This window comes from Aythya ferina, assembly GCF_964211825.1.
Source record: "Aythya ferina genome assembly, chromosome: 8".
Taxonomy (NCBI): Eukaryota; Metazoa; Chordata; class Aves; order Anseriformes; family Anatidae; genus Aythya; species Aythya ferina.
The window spans coordinates 3198914-3221366 of NC_140304.1; the positions used below are offsets into that span (position 1 = coordinate 3198914).

General features: G+C 40.1%; 1 protein-coding gene across 5 annotated transcripts in view; it reads left to right on the plus strand.

Annotated features, from left to right (window-relative positions):
- The first annotated feature begins 544 nt into the window (after positions 1-544).
- Positions 545-22453, plus strand: part of LOC311440273 (uncharacterized protein) — a 233276-nt gene continuing 211367 nt past the window's right edge. For 3 of the 5 annotated variants that reach the window (XM_084526952.1, XM_084526951.1, XM_084526953.1), the window contains exon 1: positions 545-748. In XM_084526952.1, coding sequence (XP_084383078.1) covers positions 636-748 — 113 coding nt within the window. In that variant the 5' untranslated portion in view covers positions 545-635. Of the gene's footprint in view, positions 749-12049; positions 12469-22453 lie in introns of those variants that run through there. The other 2 variants (XM_084526954.1, XR_014695301.1) reach the window with 2 other exon arrangements.

Below are 22453 nucleotides of genomic sequence, written 5' to 3' on the forward strand. Positions count from 1 at the left end.
TAGAGCCTCTTTACCAGTATCAATTAAACCCCAGTTAAATTTGACACATCTTAACCTTGCGTTGGATCCAATTCATTGCTACAGCAGAACCCATATGGCACTGAGACAGTTGCAGGCATCAATTCATTGCTTATGTAGAGTTACTGGCTAAATGCCAAGCAGTAATCACTGCTTTTTGTTAATAGACATGTTTGCTTTTGCAGTCGTTTCTATACACAGTGCTCTAGATTAATTAGAACAGAATCTGTCATCCATCTAAGAAACAACCAGAAATCTTTTTTTTTTTTTTTTTTTTCTTTTTCTTTTTCTTTTCCTCCTCAGATTTAAAGAGAAATGAGTACTGGCAACCAAAGGTGGGGGGGAGTTAATTTACTTATTCTAGAATAAGCTATTTTGTATATTGAATACACATGTATCAGTTATTTTACTTAAAAAGAATGGGGGAAAATTACTGGTGATCTCAAACACACACACAACTTGAGGCAGTAATTGCAGAAAGACTAATAGTCGCTTTTAAGCTGAAGTTTTAGAAAGAGCAAGAAAACTACTGTTAAAGAAGTAACAATTATATGTGTTTTTTCTGCAATTAAATGACACTTTTCTTTGCCTAAAGGGAAGTCAAATTATGGAAATGCATGTGGAGGTGGACTTGCAGAATCATGCAAAAATCTCTGAAATTTAGAATACTGAAGATTCCTTCTACTGGTACCTGCTTACAATTTGAAACCACATCAGCTCCAGAAGGCAGGTATGTTTAAAAAAAAAAAAAAAGAGGAAGAAAAAAATGTGTGTGTGTATATATATACATATATGTATATATAGTATTACTGGCATTGCATTTTAGAGAAATTTTAACTTGTGATTATACAGTTTTGTCTTCCCATCTTTACCTTGATACCTTAAAAATTAACACAGCTGAGGGAAATCATGTATATGGAAGTTTTCTAGTTAGATCATCAGCATTTTAAGATTACGTTACATTACAGCCGGATCTGTTGTTATGGTGGATACATGCGTAGTTGTATATGCGTGCCTGGAATGAACTCAAGAATATTGCACAGCAGTGAAATAGCAGAACAGTTTTAAGCTGCTGCACTACGCAATAGAAACATGGTAAACTTTTTCACTACAGATCCTTATCCTGGTGTCCACCATCATCAAAGTAGTATGAGACCATTTTGTGCATGATATTTAACGAGTTATGTAGATGTATGATCTATACATAAAGATGTTTCTGTGGTGCTCTCTTCAGGCTAACTATTTGTGTTTGCATGCATTTACAGAAAGCAATTTTGGTAACCTCATTTAGAAGTAAAGCTCTCTGGTCCTCAGTTCTTCTACTCATAAATATGTCACACAGAACCAGACTAAAAATTCACTGGGGTTTTCCTTTTGATTCATTAGGATTTGGATGGTGTCCCCTGTCCTGGTTATTAGTATTGCTTCTGAAAGGCCTCAGACTATTGCTAGTCACACTACTTGCTTGCTTGAATGTTTCTTGCTAACACTTTGCAATGACACAATGTTAGAAGGGACAGACTTAAAAATATTTTGCATTCAGGGATTAATGGTAATCTCTATTTTTTTTTTTTTTTTGTTTGTTTGATGTAGCCATGTTACTTACAAGCTTTGAACTATTTGTTTTCTTAAGTGATTTAAAGTGATTTATACCTTATCAGAGGTAACCTTGTCACCTTTACCTCTTCCTCAGTGCTCCTGATTTATGCTCTATACACACTACATAAGAAAACACCTAAGTGTGTACATGTGTATGTATAAACACAACTATATAGTTCCTCTTTGGGTGAAAGAACAGTAAAAATACCTACCTCTTCTGGAAGTTATAATCGCTTTCAAAACTTTTTCCTAATGTTGAGCTAATGTTTTAGTATTCCAGTGCTGTTGGTCCATTGTTCGGAAGTACAGCTTTATCAGCAGAATGTGTGGCAGATGGTTTACATTTGCATTAGCCTTCTGGAAAAGGAATCAGCTCCCACCAACATAAGCTTCAGCTTTTCTTTTCAAAATTTACAACAAATTTGTCAGAATGGCATTTTTAGAGGGAAAAAAACAATCCTACTATCTTTGCATTCCCTTTTTGAAGAGGAAAAATGAGTCCTGCTCTAATGCCCTTATCTGCACATATATCTTCCATCCCCTCCCCCAGTGTTTGTTAAAATGATTTAAGTATTTCATTATGCAAAATGACTTTTATAAAAAGACCTTCCTTTTTGCCCCACAGTCATTCTTAATTTCGTTTGTCACTTGTTATAGAGTGGAGTTATGTGAAGCTAGGATATATTATTTGTTCTAGTCTGTATTGGATAATTTATTACATTAAGAAACCAATAATTTTCAAATATAATCAGATTTAAGTTTTTAATAAGATTCATCCTCCCATTCACACTTGCTTAATTTAAGGATATTAAATCTGCTCAGGAATGAGCTGCCTCTCAAAGCCTCGTGTGCCTATTAAAGGATTTTATTCCTGATGTGTTAATAGGATTTAATTATATTAGACCTATAGTCCAGAGACACACCGCAATTGTTAAACTTGATAAACCAGACAAATACATGCTAAAAGAGTGATGGCCATCTCCTTAAAAACAAACAAACAAAAAAACCCCAAGGTGTTAATATTTTAATCTGCTATGTCACTATGCATCTCCATTATGCTAAGATTTTAAATCTTGAAAGTTTAACATAAAAATATATTTTTTCCTAAAAAAAAATAATCAATGTTGATTCAAAAATTAATAAGGCTTTTCAAAGATCACTGTTTATTTTTTATTTTTGATTCTGAGATTAATTTAGAAAAACTTAGTTTTTCTCTTACAGAATCTTCTTGTTGTGCACAGACAGAACTGTAGCAGGTCATTCGGAAGATTCAGTGTATTATATCATCTTGATTTCTTTGTTTCCTGTAGCTAATTAGGTTAATCATGCAGAGACAGAAACAGAAAACAATGGCGTGGGACATTTTACAGAGATGGGATTAGGGAGAGTGAAAGAAAAGAAAGGTGCAAACTCCTGTAGCCTGCAAATCTTGTCAAGTCCTCCTTCAGCAGCACTGGCACTGATCAGAAATGCTGGCTCTTGTCAGGCTCACGTGAATGCTAAATGCACAGAAGTCAGTGTTTCTGATGGCTGTAGACAACTCTGAGATGGGGGAAATGACAGGATTTGCATAGAATCACAGGGAAGGAGAAAAAATTAGCAATATGCCATCCGGTTGGACATTTTGCTTCCAAAATTAGATTGACGCGTGTTATGGCACATTTCCACTGGTAATCACAGACACTCAGCATATATTTCAAGAAGATGTAGGCCCTGAGTTTTTCTCTCACTTGCACAGAGCTAGACTGTAGGCCTCTCAAAACACAATGTAGGCTGCGTTTATTTGGAGAAGCTAAACATGTAAAGAAGGCTTTCGTTTTTAAAAAAAGTAACTTTCTGGCACTATTCCTTGCCATGATAGCCTTGGAAATGTAAACTGATATAAACTGTTTTTTGGGTTAGAAAGGAAGTAAGAGCTGAGCTCCACTTTGCCCAGCAAGAAGTTGGTGGTGGGGCCCTGCTGGCTCTCCACGGGCCCTCTCACCCCATGGCACCCAGGGAGGCAATGGTTGGAGTGCCGAAGGCTGACCCAGCACGGGAGGGCAAGGAGCAGGTGGGCGCAGGGCTGTAGCTGTCGGAGGAGTTGTGTGAGCACAGATGTGGGACCTATGCATAAGAGAACCCCAGTTGCACCAGTCTGGTGGTGCTAAATAAATAAGCTTTTTGGAAATGTGATGATTCTGGGGGCACTGGCTTGTGACTGGAAATACTGAGGACTGGCACTGTTGGGAGACTGATGGGCACTGTGCCCACTGTGGCTGGTGGCTAAGAGTACGGGCTTGGCTGTCTTGGAAGCACCTGTGGCCGACCTCAGTGCCAGTGGGTTTGGGAGCTGATCACAAGGTCTGTGTCCAAACCTACAGCGAGGGACTGAGGTAAGCTGTGCCCCAAGGCTGACAGACTGCCTTCCCACAGTCAGTACAAATGCATTAGCACCTATAATGAGTAGTCTAAATGAAGGCCAAAGAACAGGTCTTCTTTTAATACCTAGTGTGGGTTCCTAGCTTTTATTTGTGCCTTTGCAATGCTTTGGCTAGCCATGCCATTCCTAATTTACACTAGCTATGAATAGTTTCATAAGACAACACTGTGGCTTTTGTGTTTATGGTTTGATAAACTCCTGATAGAATTACTCATTCAGGTTTGCTGTCTGCTGTTTGAACAGTATTATCGATCGCCTTGTATGTCTGCATTGACATATATAAAAAGCTGTGTATATTTATTGAAGACAAAAGCGATCCTACTCAAAGACGAGTGGCTGTAAACATGCAACTTGTCACTGTTTATACATATGTTCACTTTTTTCTTTGCCTGCAGTACTGTGTGAGAAGGTCTTTCCTAATTTAACTCAAGATTTATAGCTCTGTAGTGTTTTTTTCCAGTTAGGTGCCCATATTTCTTTTCACGTGAATTTCCTAGGCATTTAAAGGGGCATTAGCTGCCTTGTGTTGCCACCAGACCCAGAAACTGAAACGGTAGCTGCCAGCAGGGATTAACTGAGTGTGCTCTTTTGTTGTATCAGATAACAGGAGCAGGAAAACAGCCCGTCTGCCAGACCTTGGGAGGTAATCACGCAGCTCTGCCTCCACAATGCTCCCCTGTTTTTTTTTTTTCGCTCTGTTTATAAATTATGGCTGGCTAGGAAATAGGAATTGCATTCCTGGGAAAAATACTGAAATTTTGAAATTTGCTTTCATTCCTCCCCTGAAGTTTCATGACTTTCCAATGAAGCCAAAAGGATGGCCACCCAGCAGAGCTCATTCTCGCTGGGGTTGTGAGAATTGTCTGGGACACTGAATCTATTTCTTAGAAAGTGCCAGAGAAATGCTCATGTGGAAGAAAGGTCTGAAACCAAATATAAAGGCTGTGACCAATGTTAGGGAATTCAAACATAAAAGTTTAATTGCAAAGAGAAACAGGAGAGGTAACAGTAGGAGACTACCTCACACTGAGTCCCAAAGGAGAACTGATTTACAGATTGAAAAATAATAGCAGGGCTGAAAATAATCAATGTCCTTGGACACATACAATGATAGAAATTTGGAGGCTTTCTCATTAGTGATAAGGATCAGAATATGTTGTAGGGAGAGGCAGATCACTGTGCACACTGAAGTATAAAAGTGGGATGAATTTCATAGCGCCAAGTGCAAGGACCTGCAGTGGAGGCCTGGTAACGAAAAGAGAGAACTCCAGGGGCTTTTGTGCTGAGATTATTATAGCCCAAGAGTAAAGGCATCTTCAGTTTAGAGGGAAAAAAGAAAATAGATCCCTCCCAAAACAAACAAAAAACCAACAATAACAAAACCAAATAATCCTCCTATCCTTGCAAAATATAGTATGGCTGGTGGAATTTGTTACCAAACATTGCAGTTTTGAGTTTACTCTATATCTTTTATGTGCACTGATGCTCCACTCTAATTTCTCACATGCATGGTTTGGTGGGGAGCAGGATGAATTTACACTTGTGATGCCATTGTTATTCCCATGACCTGTAGCTTACACATTTTATGTCTTGTATTGGTACTGTCAAGATCATCTTACCTGTCTCTCATCTCTTCAGTGCCACCTTTCAATTTGCTTGTCAGACTTCTGCATGTCTTTGTCTCTTTCAGTCTCTTTATCTTGATTTTTGAGTAGGAGGGGAAATTCACATTTCAGCTATGTTCCTCTATACCTTTTCTTGCCCTTTCCTGCACCTATCCAGCCTACCTTGTGTGTTTCCTATGTGGTGCCCTCTTTCATAATAGTTTTTTTTTTTTTTCTTTCCCCTTTTCTGGGGCTTTTTCCTGAGTAACTTCAGCTGCTGTTTGGAGCCCTTTCTACCTTGTTCTTCAAAGTGCTTACCATCTGTGCTTTGTCTGGAGTGTTTGGTAGGGGGTTTGGTGGAGGTAGGAGCAGCGACCAGCCCCGCATCCACCCGCGGGTACCTGCTCAGGGCTGAGCAGTCATTGCTGTTTCTGCCTCCTCTTCATGCTGTGTTTGTCACTGGCAAGTCTCAGTGTCTTTTGCGGTTGCTCCTGAATTCTCCTCCTTACTTCTCCTTTTCTTGCAGGCTTAAATTGGGGCTGTGGAAAAGGTCACATTAATAACAGAAGTATTAATTTCTGTGTGACCAGAATAGTTCACTTCAGTGCTACCAGGCACTGTTTCGTCTTGCTTGTGTGGTTCATGAACTACATGCTAATTTTCTTTATATTTAATTACCTTAGAATGTCTCCTGTGCTTCAGGGTACAAGCCATCTTCTGACTAATTAGGGCTTTTTCTCTGAATAGGCTGTTCCCTCTAAGTCTGTGAAGGGTTTCTTGCACTAGCCTTTGAAGCATGCAGTAGCTGGCCTCTGTCAGCAGTGGAGGGCTTGCTGGACAGTCTGCTCCCCAAGCTCCTCTGTTAATAAATCTGCAAATTTACACAAAGCAAAGTTAGTAATAAGTATAGCTGGTTGAGCTGGCTTGGATCAAATCTTTGGCGCGCAGATGTAATGGAGTGCATATTGGGTGAGCGATTGTGATTAAAATATATTTATTTTCTTTTATCTTCAAGACAATTACCCATTCTTTTAGTGATAATTTTGCACTATGTGTTAACTCCTCCTGACCCAGGCTTTGTCAGGTGAGTGCCCCTTGCAGTTATGCAAAACTCTGCAGGCACCAGAATTTCCCCCTCAGCACTGCGTGGTCAGTAATTAAATCAAGGCATGTTGCACGTGAAAAGCACCACAACAATGATAAATATTATTATTGATCATGTGTATATCAGTATATACAAACACAAATGTATTGTGTTTTAACTGCAGAAATGATCATCTTAAATAGCTAATGCTTTTTAGCCTGATGTCTCAACAAAGTGAGACATTATGTGATCACTTTGTCTGCCTGCTGTATCCCTGCCCCATCCCTTCTGGATGTAACTTCTGGACCTGTTGGGCTCAGTCCGTGTCAATCTGCCTTGACTGACAGTGGGGGTTTCAAAGACATTGTGTCCTTATGCATTTAGGTAGGGCATCTGGAAACCCTCTGGAAACAGTGCTGTGCTAAACCAGGCTGGAAGCAGAGTGCTGGCAGATGCACACCTTGGGAGCAGACGTGTGCAGGAGCAAGGTTTCAGTGCTTCTATTGCTCACTGAACAATTTAGAGGATTTGAACAAAACCTTCAGCTTTTGATTTAGGAAGAGTTGCTGTGTCCTCTGCTCTCTGTTAAGTATCTGAAATGTTGAGATCATGCGAAGAGCTGAGTCGTGATTAACACTTGCTCAAAAGCTAAGCTTTTCTTCTGTCCTTTATAGTTCATTTTTTTTCAAATAAACAGAATGAAACACTGTTAAAGTCACCATTTCACAAAGAATAAGAGCCCTTTAATGCAGCAAACAGTTTATAGCAAAACGACAGAAAGCATGCTCCCCATGCAGGGCTCCCCTTCAGGACAGGTAATGCCGGCTTCCCCAGCTGGTGGCTGCTTTCTAACAGGAACGCAATCTCCAATGCATTTGTACAGAAACACAACCAACTCGTTTTCTGAAGTTGGGTCATGTCCAAGCATATGAGATTCTTCAAGCATGAAATTCCACTTGACCCTATTAAGGCTTTCTCAGCATCAGATATGTACACTGCAGAGTGGATAATGTTCATAACTCATTTCACATTACCCCTGGGTAGTGCCAGTGGAGAAATCCTGTCTAGTCTAATGCAATCAGAGCTGTGAATACGAGGAAATTGAAACATCTGGCCAGGCTCCTCTGCTGTGCCCCGGGAGGTGCGACATGAGAGATTCAGGTCGGAAAGCTGGGGGACACAGGCCTCTCCCTGGGGAGCTGTGCGTGCACAGGACTGATTTCCCAGCAAGGTCACCTCCGGCACCAGGGTGTGTTGGCCGGGCAGGTCACCTCAGCTAATTCCTTATGCTACTGGAGTTCAGAGATGCAGCTGCAGTTCATGCATGCTTGTCAGAGTGAGCCTGAGAACAGGTGATTGGAGCACACATAACTGCACTGCTGCATGGTGGAGCTCTGTCTGGGCTAGCTGCATGAAAACTGGGACCCACTCGGCTGGTGTGGGGTACGGAGGGGGAAAGCCACCTATCGGGCTGGGTGCTGCATGCTGCGGCAGACCCAAGGGAAGGGGCTCCCTCTCTGCCCCCATGCATCAGCCAGGGCTGGGTAGGACCACAGCAATGCCTGTCACAGAATCACCCCTTAACTGCATGTCCCTCCCGTCTCCAAGTATAGTTAAGATCAGCTTAAAAGAGAGATGATTTCTTTCTCTCTCTTAGGACAGAGGTATAATCTCCATAATAATCTGGCAAATTTATTCTTTCAGTTTTATTTTTTCAATTTCTGTTTTTTTTTTTTTTTTTTTTTTTTTTTGCAATGGTATTTTTGCCTACACTAGACAATTCTGCTCATATTCTTGTGGATTTTATCCTTTATGTTTATAAACATTTTCAGCTTCTTCATTTATAATTGCCATATGCAAAATTCGGGGTATTATTCTTCCATTTCTGTTTTTCTTAAAACACAAAACATTGCTTTGGTAGAGCAACACAAACATTAAATCCTAGAGCAGTCTGTTATTTCCTCCTCCAGAATTAGATATTTTTGCCAGAATTTCAGCTGTTGTGATAGAAACATTTCCTTCTGAGACTGATGAGACTTACTCGTGTGCCTTGAAAAGGAGGGGAGAGAGAATAGGGCATGGTGACATCAGACTTCAGCTTTTAAAACCAATAAAATTTTTATCAGGTGTCTTCTAAACTGATGCTCTAGCATGGATTGATGAATAGATGTTTCTAGTCTTACATTTTCTAGCTCAGTGAATTTCAGTACAGAGGAGAACACAAACTTGGTCTCACACAGGAATCAGGATGGACAGAAAGGAAATGATTTGTAAAACTGTCCCCACCCCCAGGTTTTTGGGAAGAAAGCCTTTGTCGTTATTGTTCAGCAGAAGTGGCAGTAGCTTACCTGGATGTGACGGCTTAGCTATATTTCCTTAATTAAAGCAGTTAAAATGTTTTTTTTTTTTTTTCAGGAAGTGCCAGTGTGAGATATGTGTTTGGAAGGTATAAGAAACAGCTTTTCAGGATGCTTTTTTGAGGAATGTTTATTACCCTCTCTCCAGGTATACTTCCCTTCTCAAGACGTCCTATTTTTTTTTTTCTCTTATCACTGGCCATTCAGCATGATGATTGATAACAACGTAAAAACAAATAGTTATTTAACCATTAAAAAAAACCTTTCAAAACAAGCCTTGAAGGATTGCTCACTTTGTGTGAGCAGGGATAGGATTTTGCCAGGCCGTCAAAGCCAGAAATAATCTGCTTCCCTCTGTGCTGGAAGGACACAGCGATAGCTCCTGGGGCAGGACGTTGTGTGTGTTTGTCTGCTCAAAGCTACCGCTTCAGACATGGGCCGAGCTGACACCACTTGATGGTTACCCTCAGATAACATCCAGGACTATACTTGATGGTTTTTGGGCTCAGTCCTACTCTCTTTGGGCAACCAAAATATGCTCCCCTTCCTTGCTTGACACTCGTTGCTCAGCCAAGATGTGAAGGATTCAGACCCTGATTTAAGCATGCGCATGAATCCATCATACTCAAACACAAAAATCAGCAGGATGTAGCATATATTTAGCTACAATTTAAAGGCAGAACAATAATTAGCATTTGCTGCATCACTGTCCTGAAAAGGGATACTTAGAGCTCACTTGTCAAAAATGATGAGATGAGCTGGTAACAGCCATGGGACTTCCCAGGGCATCAGGAACAGTGTGAAATGTAGGAACATCAGTGAGGCACTTTCTAGAACAAGGGACATTCCACTTTATTGTCTCTGCACCTCCTGCAGGGTTTCTCTTCCTTCTCTCCACTTAAATTAGCTAGCTGGAGCCTAGTGACCTCCACCTATTGTCCTGAAAGTTTCTTTCATTTTTATCTAAAACTTCCAGGGTTGACATTGTATCACTCAAGCTCTTTTACGAGAACTACCAAGTCAAGTACCCTTTGGAAGGCTACGTATATTACCCTTCTCAGTGAAACTTGTATTTTTCTTAAGAAAGGCGACACCTGTTTGAGAAGTTCTATTTTTTTTTTTTTCCATAAAACCATGTTTTCTGAGGTGACATCACCTTTCATCACTTCTTTTAGCTGCATCCTGTATCAGCTGCTTCATTATTTTTTCCTGGATTGATGTTGGGCTGAGAACTCTATAATTATCCAGGTCATCTCATTTATCCCTGTTAAATATTGATGCTAAATATTTAATGTTAAACACTGATACTAATGGGTGAAATGCAGAATTTATGAATGTACCCGGTTCGTGGCCATAGAGCAGGCCGGGCAGGCTCACAGCCCTCCCTGCAGCCTGCAGCAAAGAGCCAGGGACCCGTGTGGGGAAAAGTCAGGGGCTTGCAAGGGGAGCTGGCTCCCGTGTAACCCCCCTCAGTCCCTGTTAACCATTCTGCACACGCGCTGGCTTTTTGTTTTGACAGGGACTGAAAACTCTTTAGGAGTCATAACAACGGTGTCATTATTCCCAGATGAATCCATGGCTGTCTGTGGCGTTTCATGGTTTCAGGCACTTCTACTGAAATTTGGAGCAGAAGGCAGATTCCTTTCTGATCAGTGTCCCTGTGTGATAAATGTAGGGCTATTCATCAGCGGTGTTAGGAGACAGTTCATGAGTGAAGCAGCTGTAGTTACATCTATTTGGAAAGTGAAATCAGGTCCCATAGGTATCTACGTGTGGATGAAAAATAGCCAAGGGGTTTGTTGGCTTTATTGTAAGGTTTTCTCCTTTTGCATTTCCAGGTGTGTGCGTGTGAAGTGTCCGGCATCACCAAACAGGTGTTCTTCACTTCCCTGCCCTGTTTTTATTAGTATGTTTTTACTCTGATGACTCTTTTGGTGGCTATGCTGCCTGTTAGCCCAATTAAGGCAGTACTGAATCAGAAGGTCTGCTATCACCAGGTTGACCTATATCAGCCGGTTGTATTACTTTAATTTCTTCACATGACCTCTTGCTCTTGCATGACAGCCTTCTAGTATGTGGATGTTTTGTAGTGGAAAGGTGCTGAGAGAGGAAGAAAAAATTGCCACTCACCTAGAATGCGAAGCATAAAAAGCTTTCCTAGAGCTGTCTGTTCTTAATTTCCTGTGCTGGGTCTGTTAGCAGCATTTCTGGTGAAAAGCCAATATGATGTGTTGCAGTTTCAAAACAAATGCCTCTTTATCCAGTAAGGTTATGTGTTCTTTCAGCTTTCCAAGCAATTCTACTAGGAAAGAAAAGAAAATCAAATGTCATTCTTCTCTTCTTTTTTGCTTTCATATTATTTTCCTCACTGTTGGAAGCAGAAAAAGAAGCTTAAAAAATCTTAATGCTTACAAAATAATAATAGTAATAGTATTATATAGAGATATCTTGCCTGTAAATCAGTGGTGACAGTCAACTTGGAGTCCCAGGGAAAAAAACGCGCAAATGGCTTTATTGAAAATCAATGTGCATTTGTAAGTGAGGATTGTTTTTTAAATCCTTTGTGTTCATTGCTGGTTTTATAGTGATGACACTTGCAGTGAATGCTGCACCTTTGTTTCCAAGAGTTAGTCTGAAAGTGCTAGAGCAGGCAGCTGAATTTCCTCTCCTATTTTCTTTTTCCACCTGCACAAACTGGCATTGTGCTTGAGTAAAAGGAACCTGCCTGACAAATGCCTTTGTAGATTACAATATTGCATGAAGTACAGGCACAGCAGAGAAAGCCCAGCAGGACGTCATTCTCTGGGCATGGCTGGCAACCACCTCCCCGTGTCCTGTGGCACATTGCACTAGCAGAGGACATAGTGTAAAGCAGGAAAGCGAGAAGAAAGCCTGGTGCCTGAGCTGCTGAGACACTCGCTCTATTTCCACACATGTGACACTTCTCATATGGTTGTGGCAGCAAGTTTTCCAGCAGCACTTTAAGCCATTGCTGTCTCTGCTTGTTTGTTTTATGCAAAAAGAGAACAATATGCTTGTGCCTCAGCTGGCCTAGCGAGATCTGGTGTAGCTGAAATGGATGTCAAAGGATTTGTACTAAAACACAGTCTGAGGTGGGAGAGCTGAGATGTTGGCATTTGAGCTCTGCTCTGATCCTGTTGCAGAGGCAATGGCTTCACACCCACGGGTGGTAAGAAGCAGGTGGAGGTGGCAGCCCTGCTAAACTGCTGCAGCTGTGTGCTCAGGGGCACCCACCACAGCCCAAGGCCCTGGTGGCACCAGGTGTCAGAGGAGTAATTTAGGGATGGCACGGCTGAGTAGGTTTTTAGAGGCTCTGGGCATGTCTGGTGTTGCAGCTCCTAAGGCTGGATCTTCTAAGGAAAAGTAGGTCGCTCATTGCTTCCAATTCAGTTTTGTATTTGTGCATTTCAGCTGTTTTTTGGACAACGATTGTCCAGTAATTTCCACTTTGTTCTGTGGTGGTTTCTGTTGTCTTCTAACCAAAATCTTGCCTGTCCCAGGGTCAAAGTAGAACAGATCTGTTACTGTGCTGTTCAAACCTGATGATCTGACTTTCAATTTTGGATAATATATTGCTTCAGCTTTCCATTCTTTCCTGTCCAAAACCATTTTTTCCCTGCTCTTGAATGGCACTTCCATGGACTATAACTATTTTATTTTTAGTTTATGCAATCTGGTGGACTTTCAAGGTTGTTTTTCCTCAGTCAAGATCTCTGCTGTATAGTCATAAACTTCAGTTTTCTTGTGCCTGTCTATAGGCTACTTATGTATGGGTACAAACACTAAATTACAGAACTGCTGTGATCAGGTTTTGTGCTCTGTGCAGTTGCCAAGTGAGCCAGGCTAAGGAGCACTTCTGGAAACCGAGTAATAGAAATTGAGGAAAAAACATTTCATCTAGGGAGTGTGGTAATAGTCTGTCAAGAAAAAGGAACGATCTAACCTTTCCAAAAGATATGAAAACGCTGTCTATCTTAAGACTGCAGACTAAAACAGAGAGTGCTGTGCTTATTTGATTTTTGCCTGATTGTCTAAGTAGTCTCTCATTTATGCCATAAATCTACTTCCTTTATACTTCAACATTTTTGCACGTGTATATTATTACTTTATCTGTTTTTTCATCTAGTCTTTACTACTATGTGTTAAAAGTATAGTTGAATACAAACCTGTAAACTAAGTTAAAACACCTGTTTCACCATCTGAATTACACTATGATGTATTAGTCCTAGGTAATATTTTTCCTGTCTTCTTGCATGTGAGTAAACTTATACATTATGTATTTTGCACAGAAATGTTTTCTTAGGTTGTGACCTACTGATCTGATAAAATAAGACAAAAAGTAAAGCAAAATGCTTAATTAAATTGACTTGTCTTACCCTTAGTCATTTTATCTGAGTAGTTTCACATATAAAATGGAAGCTTTCTGTTGGCGCTGTGAAATTTCTCCAGAATTTCTGAGAAGAAAGGTAAAAAAACCACATTGCTTTTCACCTAGTACGTGAAATATAAAATACATTCTCAAAGCAGGCTATCGTTAATTACATTCCATCTTCTACATGGTGACTGAAAAGCGTATCGTCTGCTGCTTAAAGAAAAGATTTTGGAAATTGTATTCTTTAGCTTCAGCAATAGCTCTATCAGCAAAGGAAATCTCTTTGAAAAGACAAGGGAATGAGAGAGAAAACAAAAAGAGATATAATCCTTGAAATGATATGTTGGAATCATATTCTAGCTGCTTACAAATATATGATTTCTAATAAAGGAAAATATCAGAAAAAGTTTTCATGATCTACAGTCAAAGATATCACAGCTCGTTAGCACCTCTTCTCAGAGGAATGAACTAAGGAAGGCAGACATGTTTACCAAAGTGATTGACATGGTATAAAAATACAGGGAAGAGGAAACCTACCAAAATGCAGTGAATGTGACCTACATTGGCTTTCAAGCTGTACAAAGAAGGTAGAAAGTTTCATGTAATATGACCGTTTAGCATGCGTGTGTTTGTAAATATATTGTTTCTCACTCAATGTACTGGAATGAATTGGTGCTAAGGATGCAGCTGATGGTACTGTAGCTACCACTTCACCAAACAGGGAAACTTTCAAAAGCTCCTTTGTGGCTGAGATAGTCAGTACCATCTGATAATTGGCAGGACTCTGGATATATCTGTTCTGCATGATGCAATTACTTAAGCTAGCTGTAAATTAGGTAGATAAAATACCCAATCTTGACTGCAATAGATGAGATTTAAAAAAAATTAAAAAGTATGTGGAAAGCTACTTCATCCTGATGGGCAAACAAAATGGTGCTTCTTTTATGAGTTAGCTGCTCTCTAGATATACCTGTAGCCTCCTAAACCACTTAGTACTTCTGAAAGTTTTTCCACTACACTCATCAGTCATTTTATATGCTTTATAAAGCTATGCAATGGCTGTTTAATTATGCAAAGTGAAGGTATAATTAAATTTCACTGGAACTATAGGGATTTGAATATGATGAAATAAAATGGGTTTAGTTTTACAGGCTCAGTGAGCCACAGAGGAATTGCAAAGCCTTTTGATTTTCTTTTCTCATATCTATAATTCTCTCCAGGGGAATGGTGAGTTTGGGCCCAAGGTGGCTCTCTGTCTTTGTGACAGACAGTGTAGATGTAAACTCATGAAAATTGGATGTTTCCAAGCACAACTCAAAGATGAGAATTGTTTTTCTCTAGAAAAGCTGCCTGGGCTGTTAATACACACATCTGGAAGTTCTCGGAACCTGGTATTGAGGACATTAGTAAAAGCAAAATAGTCAAAATAAGCAAATCCAAGATACAACTTTCAAAAATAGCAGCATGAAACTGGGTGGCTAGGTGGCGTTATATGCTGAGGCCATGTGCTTTTTCAGTTGTGAGGGCTGCAAGCTTGGCTTGAAAAAACAGGCCAAGGTGTATTGAAGGTGTGCTGGGGCATGCTGGCTTTCCTCTGTGCTTCCAGTGACATTATTATAATCTTTAAATAAATAGAAGGAAGGAGTGTATGAATCGGCATCACAGTCCAAAGTCTGTGACACTACTGCATCCTATTGCAAAAGTGTTGTAAAACTGTATCACATGCAATTTGTACTGCACAGGTGTAAGGGCAACCTTATAATTTAGGTCATGACTCTTGCTTTTTATGGCTTGGTCTGTTTATTAACTGTTGAACCTGAAGTTTTCAACAACCTCGTGTCTGACTTGAATTCTTCTCTCTCTCTCTTTTTTAACTTCAAGAAAGTTTGACTGTAATTCAGCCATTTCTAGAATGCACCTCAACTTTAAGATTCCTGGACAAGTGTCTTCTAAGCAAAAGACTTTGCAGAGTCATTTTATTGAGGAAAAGTGTTAGCCTCAAGTCTTAAAAAGGACGTTTAAAAATCCAGTAAAAAAATGTGGAGTCAGAGGCCTTGTTTTACCTCACAAACCTCCCAGGGTTAACAACTGTTCGTGTTGAGAGGCCGGTCTGCTGCCTCAGTCAGGTGAGGGGCTCCTGAATGGCAGTGGGCTTCTAAGATTATGGATTTTCTCCTTAAAGCTCTAAATAATACATCTAGAATTTGTTTTTATCTGGATGTGTTCACAAAGACCCTGTAATCATATAAGCAAGTGCTCTGGAGTGGGTCTCTTGCAACACTTCGGGGAGGGATCCCAAAGAGCTGCCAAAGCACCGCTGTGTGGGCCTGTCCTGCTTCTTTCAGAAAACACAGGCATTTCCTTATTCCAGGTATCATGATGATTTTAAATTAATGAGAATATTGGAGTGTGGTGTGGCCACAAATGAGGTAGTTTGGGATGTTTGATGTGACATTTTGAATAGCTTCAAGAGCTATTCAAAATGGCAGCAGGTCTTTCTGCTATTCTGGCACTTCACTCTGCAGTGTATTATCCCCACTGGTCTTCCCAAACTGTAGTGTGTTGACCTGCGTGTCAAGAGGGAAAACAACAACAAAACAAACAAACAAAACGTGTTTTTAATTGTTGATGTCCTTGCAACGGGGAAAGGAGGAAGTCCTAATGGGTTCATCTGAATTTCATATTTGATACTACAGTCCTAGTCCTATATTTAACACTTAACCTTCCATACACTCACCTTCCTTCATAACTGCCTTAGTTTTTTTTTCCACTCTTTATGAGAATACCTTGAGTAGCAGCAAGAATAGCTGCTGAATCGAACATTTAAAATGATTTCTGTCACTTTGCTAGTAAATCCAACATGCTACGCAGTTCTTTTACCTTTTTGGAAATGTGATGTTATCTCATAACTTGAGCTAGCATATACAATAAAAGTGATGATATTTTCTGCCATAAGATTAAACTGGGTGAAAAAAAAATCTTTGGGGTTTGTGTATGCATGAGCTAAAATTCCTGCAGGGAGCTTATGGCCAAGCTTGCAGATGACTAAATTGATTTGTTTTCAGAAGTGCTGAATGAGTATATAGCAAGACTTCCCACCTGGCTCTTGCTTGTCTGATTATTATTATTATTTCTAATATTTATAAATATATATATATATATTCTAGAATGCAGAGCAGATCCTTATTAATGTTTTCTTCTCTCTCTGGGCAAGATAACTGAGGGTGACCTTACAAAAGACTCGTCTTTCATTTCTATGAAAAGAGCTTGTCTACCAAGGAAATAACTTGGCTTGAAGAATTGTGATTGCATTTAAATGAGACTCCACAGGAGAACTAAAAAGAAATATTTAAAGCAGAATAAGTACAAGCTATTGAACTTAAAACCATAATAAAAATGGTTTGTCTGCAACTGTTTTCATTCATACTGCCCAAATATGCTTGTTACAATGCTGTATATTTGTGTAGGTGAAATCTGTAGACTGGCATAGGCAAGGGAGTTGGTCTTGCCTCGTCCCTTTACCCCACCAGCATTTTTCTGGTGCCCTTGTTTGTGTTATGCCTTGTGAAAGGGAGTAGAAAACTTGTGGTAGTGCTGGTTACAGGGTGAGATGAGAGAACTCTTCCTGTTGTGTTGGAGAGTGTGCTGGGGTACATAAAACCTGAATGGTTTATGTCTTGTGTTAGAAGTGTCATACCGGGTGGAAACCAGAATCAGCAGTGGGCAAGGTACCTGTTCTTTTCTATGCTCTCTGAAGAAAGAAAAATCAATGATAAGCTCTGGTACATACACTTAACAGAATACAGACTGAGATGTTTGATGACATGAAAGCATATCTTTATAAAGTCAGAATGCATTTCTGGTTTCACTGGTGGGTACCACTACAGGCTTTATACTAATGCTGTTCTAATGCTGTTATTGGGGGCAGCTGCATTATAGCACTATTTACTTATTTATTCACTGTAGTGACAGTTGTATTTCATGTAGCAGCTGCTGAAGCCAAGACTATTCAGCAAGGGCAAAATGTGATAAAACTTCAATGAGGTTTTCTTGTGTGATATTAAGTTTTAATTTTTTGTAAAGGAACTAATATTTTTTAGGTCTACTTTCAGACTCTTCTGTAGTATTATCAAAGAATTTCAATAGCCACTAGTTAGGAACATCAAATTCACTTTATTACATTTGTCTGCCCTATGTGTATATCTATTCTGGTGTGTGTGTATGCAACTAGCTTTATAAATGCTGGATGTATAAAAGCCATTAGTAGGATAGAAACAGCTCGCTCACCCCATGTTCTGAACACTTCTAACATTTTGTAATTCCTTGTAGTGAAATAAGGGTTTAGCCCCTGGGCAGAGGGTAGAGAAAACCCCAGTGTAGTATGCAAATTATTGAGGAAACTTGACACATACAGAAAATGGTTATCTGCTATCAAAGGCTTATTGATTGCTTCTAAATTTTAACTAAGTATTGGATGGGGAAAGGGCAAGTTCTACCTTGGAGGATACCAATAAGATGCTTGGGTTAGTGCAAATGTGCCTGGAATCTCTGCTGTTTCAGGGTTTTTATTCTGCTGTTATTCATGCAATGTGTTTTGGTTTAGTGATTTCTGTTTTGCTGGAAAATGGATCAGACTTTTAAAGCTCTTCTTCCTTCTTCCTTCTTCCTTCTTCCTTCTTCCTTCTTCCTTCTTCCTTCTTCCTTCTTCCTTCTTCCTTCTTCCTTCTTCCTTCTTCCTTCTTCCTTCTTCCTTCTTCCTTCTTCCTTCTTCCTTCTTCCTTCTTCCTTCTTCCTTCTTCCTTCTTCCTTCTTCCTTCTTCCTTCTTCCTTCTTCCTTCTTCCTTCTTCCTTCCTCTCTCTTTTCCTTTTCTTTTTCTTTTTGTACTGTTTTTATGGGAAGTCCTGGGCTTTATTTCTCTTGGCAGATGTACTCTCTTGAGTAGATCCAGTGCATTTAGTCACCAGTTTTAAAACAAATAAAAAAAATAATAAAAAAAGTCCCCATTCAGCCTGTCTGGGGAGAGCCTGCAATGAAATAGCCAAATATGTGCCTGCACTGGGTTGTGGTGGCTGGCTCCAGCGTCAGATCTGCTGCATGGTTGCAGAGAAGCTGGTGGTGCTGGGTGCCAGTTTGTGTTTGGGCACAGGCTGCAGGTTAGAGCTTGGACGCTTTGTTGTCTAGTCCTCATCTGTGTGAGGAGTTTGGCTGCTGCCCAGCAATGAATGGCACTTAAGGAAAAGGTTGTGAGGTCCATTTCTGTGAATGACAAGTCAATTTATTTTAAAGCTGATGCTAATTGCTCTATTTATAGTAGATACTACTTTTCATCTCTGAACTCTGTAGGAGGGTTTCCATAACTTCTGATGATCTACCAGCAGCAGCCACTGCAAACACATTTCCAAGGTGACATTTCCAAGGTGATAGGCTCTGTATGTGTAACTAAGCCATAGCAGCCCTGCCATAGGCTGCTACCAAAGACTTTCCAGGTGTGTTCACTGTGGAGCCACGGCAGCTCTGAGAGGATGAGCTGTTGATCTGGGATTCATTGCTCCTCACAAAGAAAGGGGGCAGGATTGATACTTGGATTTCACGTGTCAAAGATCCGTGAAAAGCAGTGGTGTTTTGTCTTCGGTACATGTGATGTCCACAGGATGCCAGTGAAGTGACCAAAGTAGATGCTAATGCACTGTCTCAAGGTAATTGCCCTCTCACATCTCATTTTGCACCAGCTGTTATATAGCTGTAGCAATGGAAAACAAGCTGCTATATATAACTGTTTTTAATATACATTAGTAACAGACATATGTTTTATGTGCTTAGCTGTAATTAACACTTTTCCAAATTTACAATATCCAGTTTCTGTGTTTATTTTTGTACAACAGATTTAATGCTATATTCATAGAAGTAGCTGGGTATTTTTCAATAAACCAAATATCAGAAAGTGGCGATTTGTTGAAACCCAAAGTTTCTCAGAGAATATGGCATTTTCTATGACATGTTTTCTGGAGAAGTCTTGGGCATGACTCCAGCATGGTTTTTGGTCTGAGGATGAAAGAGACCACTACCCTGGTCTGTAGGAAGCTGAAGGTGTGCTGGTATGAAATGTGCCACATCTGGGAGTTGATTCCTGGTGAATTTTGTCTGTTTGGCTCAGTTATGTCCCAACAGGGAATGTGGAAGCATTAAATTCAACTTAAACGGAACCCACATAGGTGTAATCATATAAAATTTTTATTAAACTTCTGCAAGTAGTAAAAACCCCTCTGAACTCCTGCTGGTTTTGTGATACAACCAGCACTGAGTGCTGCAGGTAGTGCTGAGTGTTCGCAGCCCATCCCTGGTTGCACAGAGAGGTCCCAGCTGCTGCTCCTTCAGCTTGGGTGGGCTTCAGCAGCCCCTGCACGGACCTGTGCCCCTCAGCACGGTGTGAGCCCTACCGCTGGGTCTGAGTGGGCTTCTTCCTGGCCAGGAGTCAGAGCTGGAATAAGCAATGATGTCTTCTGCCAGTGACTTTGAAGATACTCAGGGGAAATGTCCTCCAAAACAAACAAACAAACAACAACAACAAAAAAAAAAAAAACACAAAACATGTTCATTTAAATCCTTTTGAGCTTTGGATATCAAATGTAAAATGCTGGTGTGCTTGCCCTTGCTCATTCTAGTTGCAAAGGGCATAAATTTGCAGGAGCTAGTGAGAAGTCTGCCAAGCCCATTTCTCTACCTAAAGGGTTATAGCATAAAAGGGCACTAAAACCTTGTGCTTGCAGGAAGTTGGACAGTGACAGGGATGGGCTGATCTTCCTCAGCTACAGGGTTACCATCTTTATTCTCAAATTTGAAAAGCTGGCAGATTGTTTTCCAGTGGAGAAATCTCTTAGAAATAAGACAACTCCTCCAAGACCAAATACCTTCTGGAAGAGCCAACACTTGATGTGGTTGGGCTGCCTGGGGTATTCAGAAAGGTATTTGTTTCCTTCACGGGCATATGGGGTGGCATTGCTTCTTTTCATGCTTCTGCTGAGCTTTCCTTTAGGACTGGCAGTTCCCCTTTCTGATGCCCCAGGCTTATAAAACAACAAAAAGTTGTTTGGGTCCCCACATCTTTAGCCATATTCTGTGCATCTGCTTGTTCCTAAATGGTAAAGAAAGCCTCAACATCTCACTTCTGGCTCCTCCACTTGTTGTAGAAGTCCAGTAAAACAATACTGTATTCTCTGCCAGTACTGCATCTCTATTTATTTATTTATTTTGTTGTACCTCTGAGCTGTATTTCTTTGAAACTCGATGCCATGGTTTCCACCATTACCTTTCCTACATAGGGTCTGACTTTGAAATGTACATTTTCACCACTGTGAAACCATCTGCTATGCGTGGGGAATTAGCATTACTAGACATAATGTTTCTTTATAGCTATCTAGAAGTGTGCCCAAATAGTGCAATGTAACCAGACATAATAAGATTTAAATGCCTGTTCAATGCACAGAGCTGTGGTAAGGCCATTTTCACATCATTTTGCATTGGATTACATTATGTTGTATTGAATTCCATTTCAGGTTTGTTTGCTGGTATCATATAGGACCTGCTATTGTTATCACCTCAGATGCATGTGTTTTTAATGATAATATTCTGAGATTCAGATATGTTTGAATTTACATAAACTGGACAATGAGTGTGATAGATATAACTGCCTTGTATTCACTGCACAATGAAAGCATGCATGTGGGTAGACACTACAAAGCAGTAAATTTGCTGTAAATCCACACTTAACCTCCCAGGTGGAACCTGTTTGCGTAGCTATATCTAAGGGTTGTCATGACTTAGAATAATAATAGCTATAGTTGTTCTTTTCATATATCCACAGCATTTGTTGGTCTCTGAGCTTGCTGTATATGTTTTTTTCACAATTGCTATCTATCTTTAAAATTTTTCTTTCTCCTTGTACAGAATGTGTCACATACAAACCAGGTTGCATTCTTTTCATACAGTATTGAATTACACATCCATGGGCATTGTAATAAAAAAGAAATATATATATATATATATATATTTTTCCTTTTCTGATAGCTGGTAGCGTTCTGTGTCTTTTGGTGCTTTAGCTCCATTTCAAATATTAACTGATTCCTAGCCCATCATTTGTAGATCACCACAATCTGTAAAATGCAGAAGTTAAAATTGAGGCAGGGAGGTTAACTTGCTGCAGATGTCAGTGGTATAGCCAAAAGCATGAATTAATCATTGCAAGCATCCTTGTAGAACCATTAGTGCAGAATCCTGTTAGGCATCTGAAGTGTGGGATTTTCCAGCTCCCAAGTCTCTAAGTTGTGCCACTAATCTTCGTATTTTTTTCCTTTTTGTGTTTTTCTTGCATCCCTGATGATGACTGTTCATCTAGTGATGCATACCAAACTGCTAGTTATGTTCCCATACTGTCAGAATATTAAAAACTACTGATGTTGAAAAATGTGGGGATACCTTTCCCTTCCTCCCTCTTTCCTTTTCCTGCCAGCCAAGTTGTAAATGATTGGCACTGAAAGAAGGGAGAATGCATGGCTGAAGAAATGCATACTGGAAAGCTGATAAGCTTCTAATGTCCTTTTATTTCCTGGCACGCTGTAAGGGACCAGAAACTTGTTTTGAACACAATTTTTAATTTTATGGAATGTTGTTGGCTGAGAAAAGACTGAGACCAAAATATTGGTTATAAAATGCCTCATCGCTATTTTTTATTCTGGCTGCTAGTGTCCCCAAAAAAGTGTCTATCTGACACGGGGCCTTGGTGTTCAGTGCAGAACTGTAGAGAAACCCAACTCCAGTCTCAGCATGCTGGGACAGCAAGCAGCTGCTTTCTTGTATGTGCTTGCCATCAAAGAGCAGATCCTTTCTCCATACCAGTGGACCAATGTGCTCTTTAAAAGTGCTTTCCATGTCAGAACTAACACATGATGGTGAAGAACAGGAATCTTCACCAAATCTGT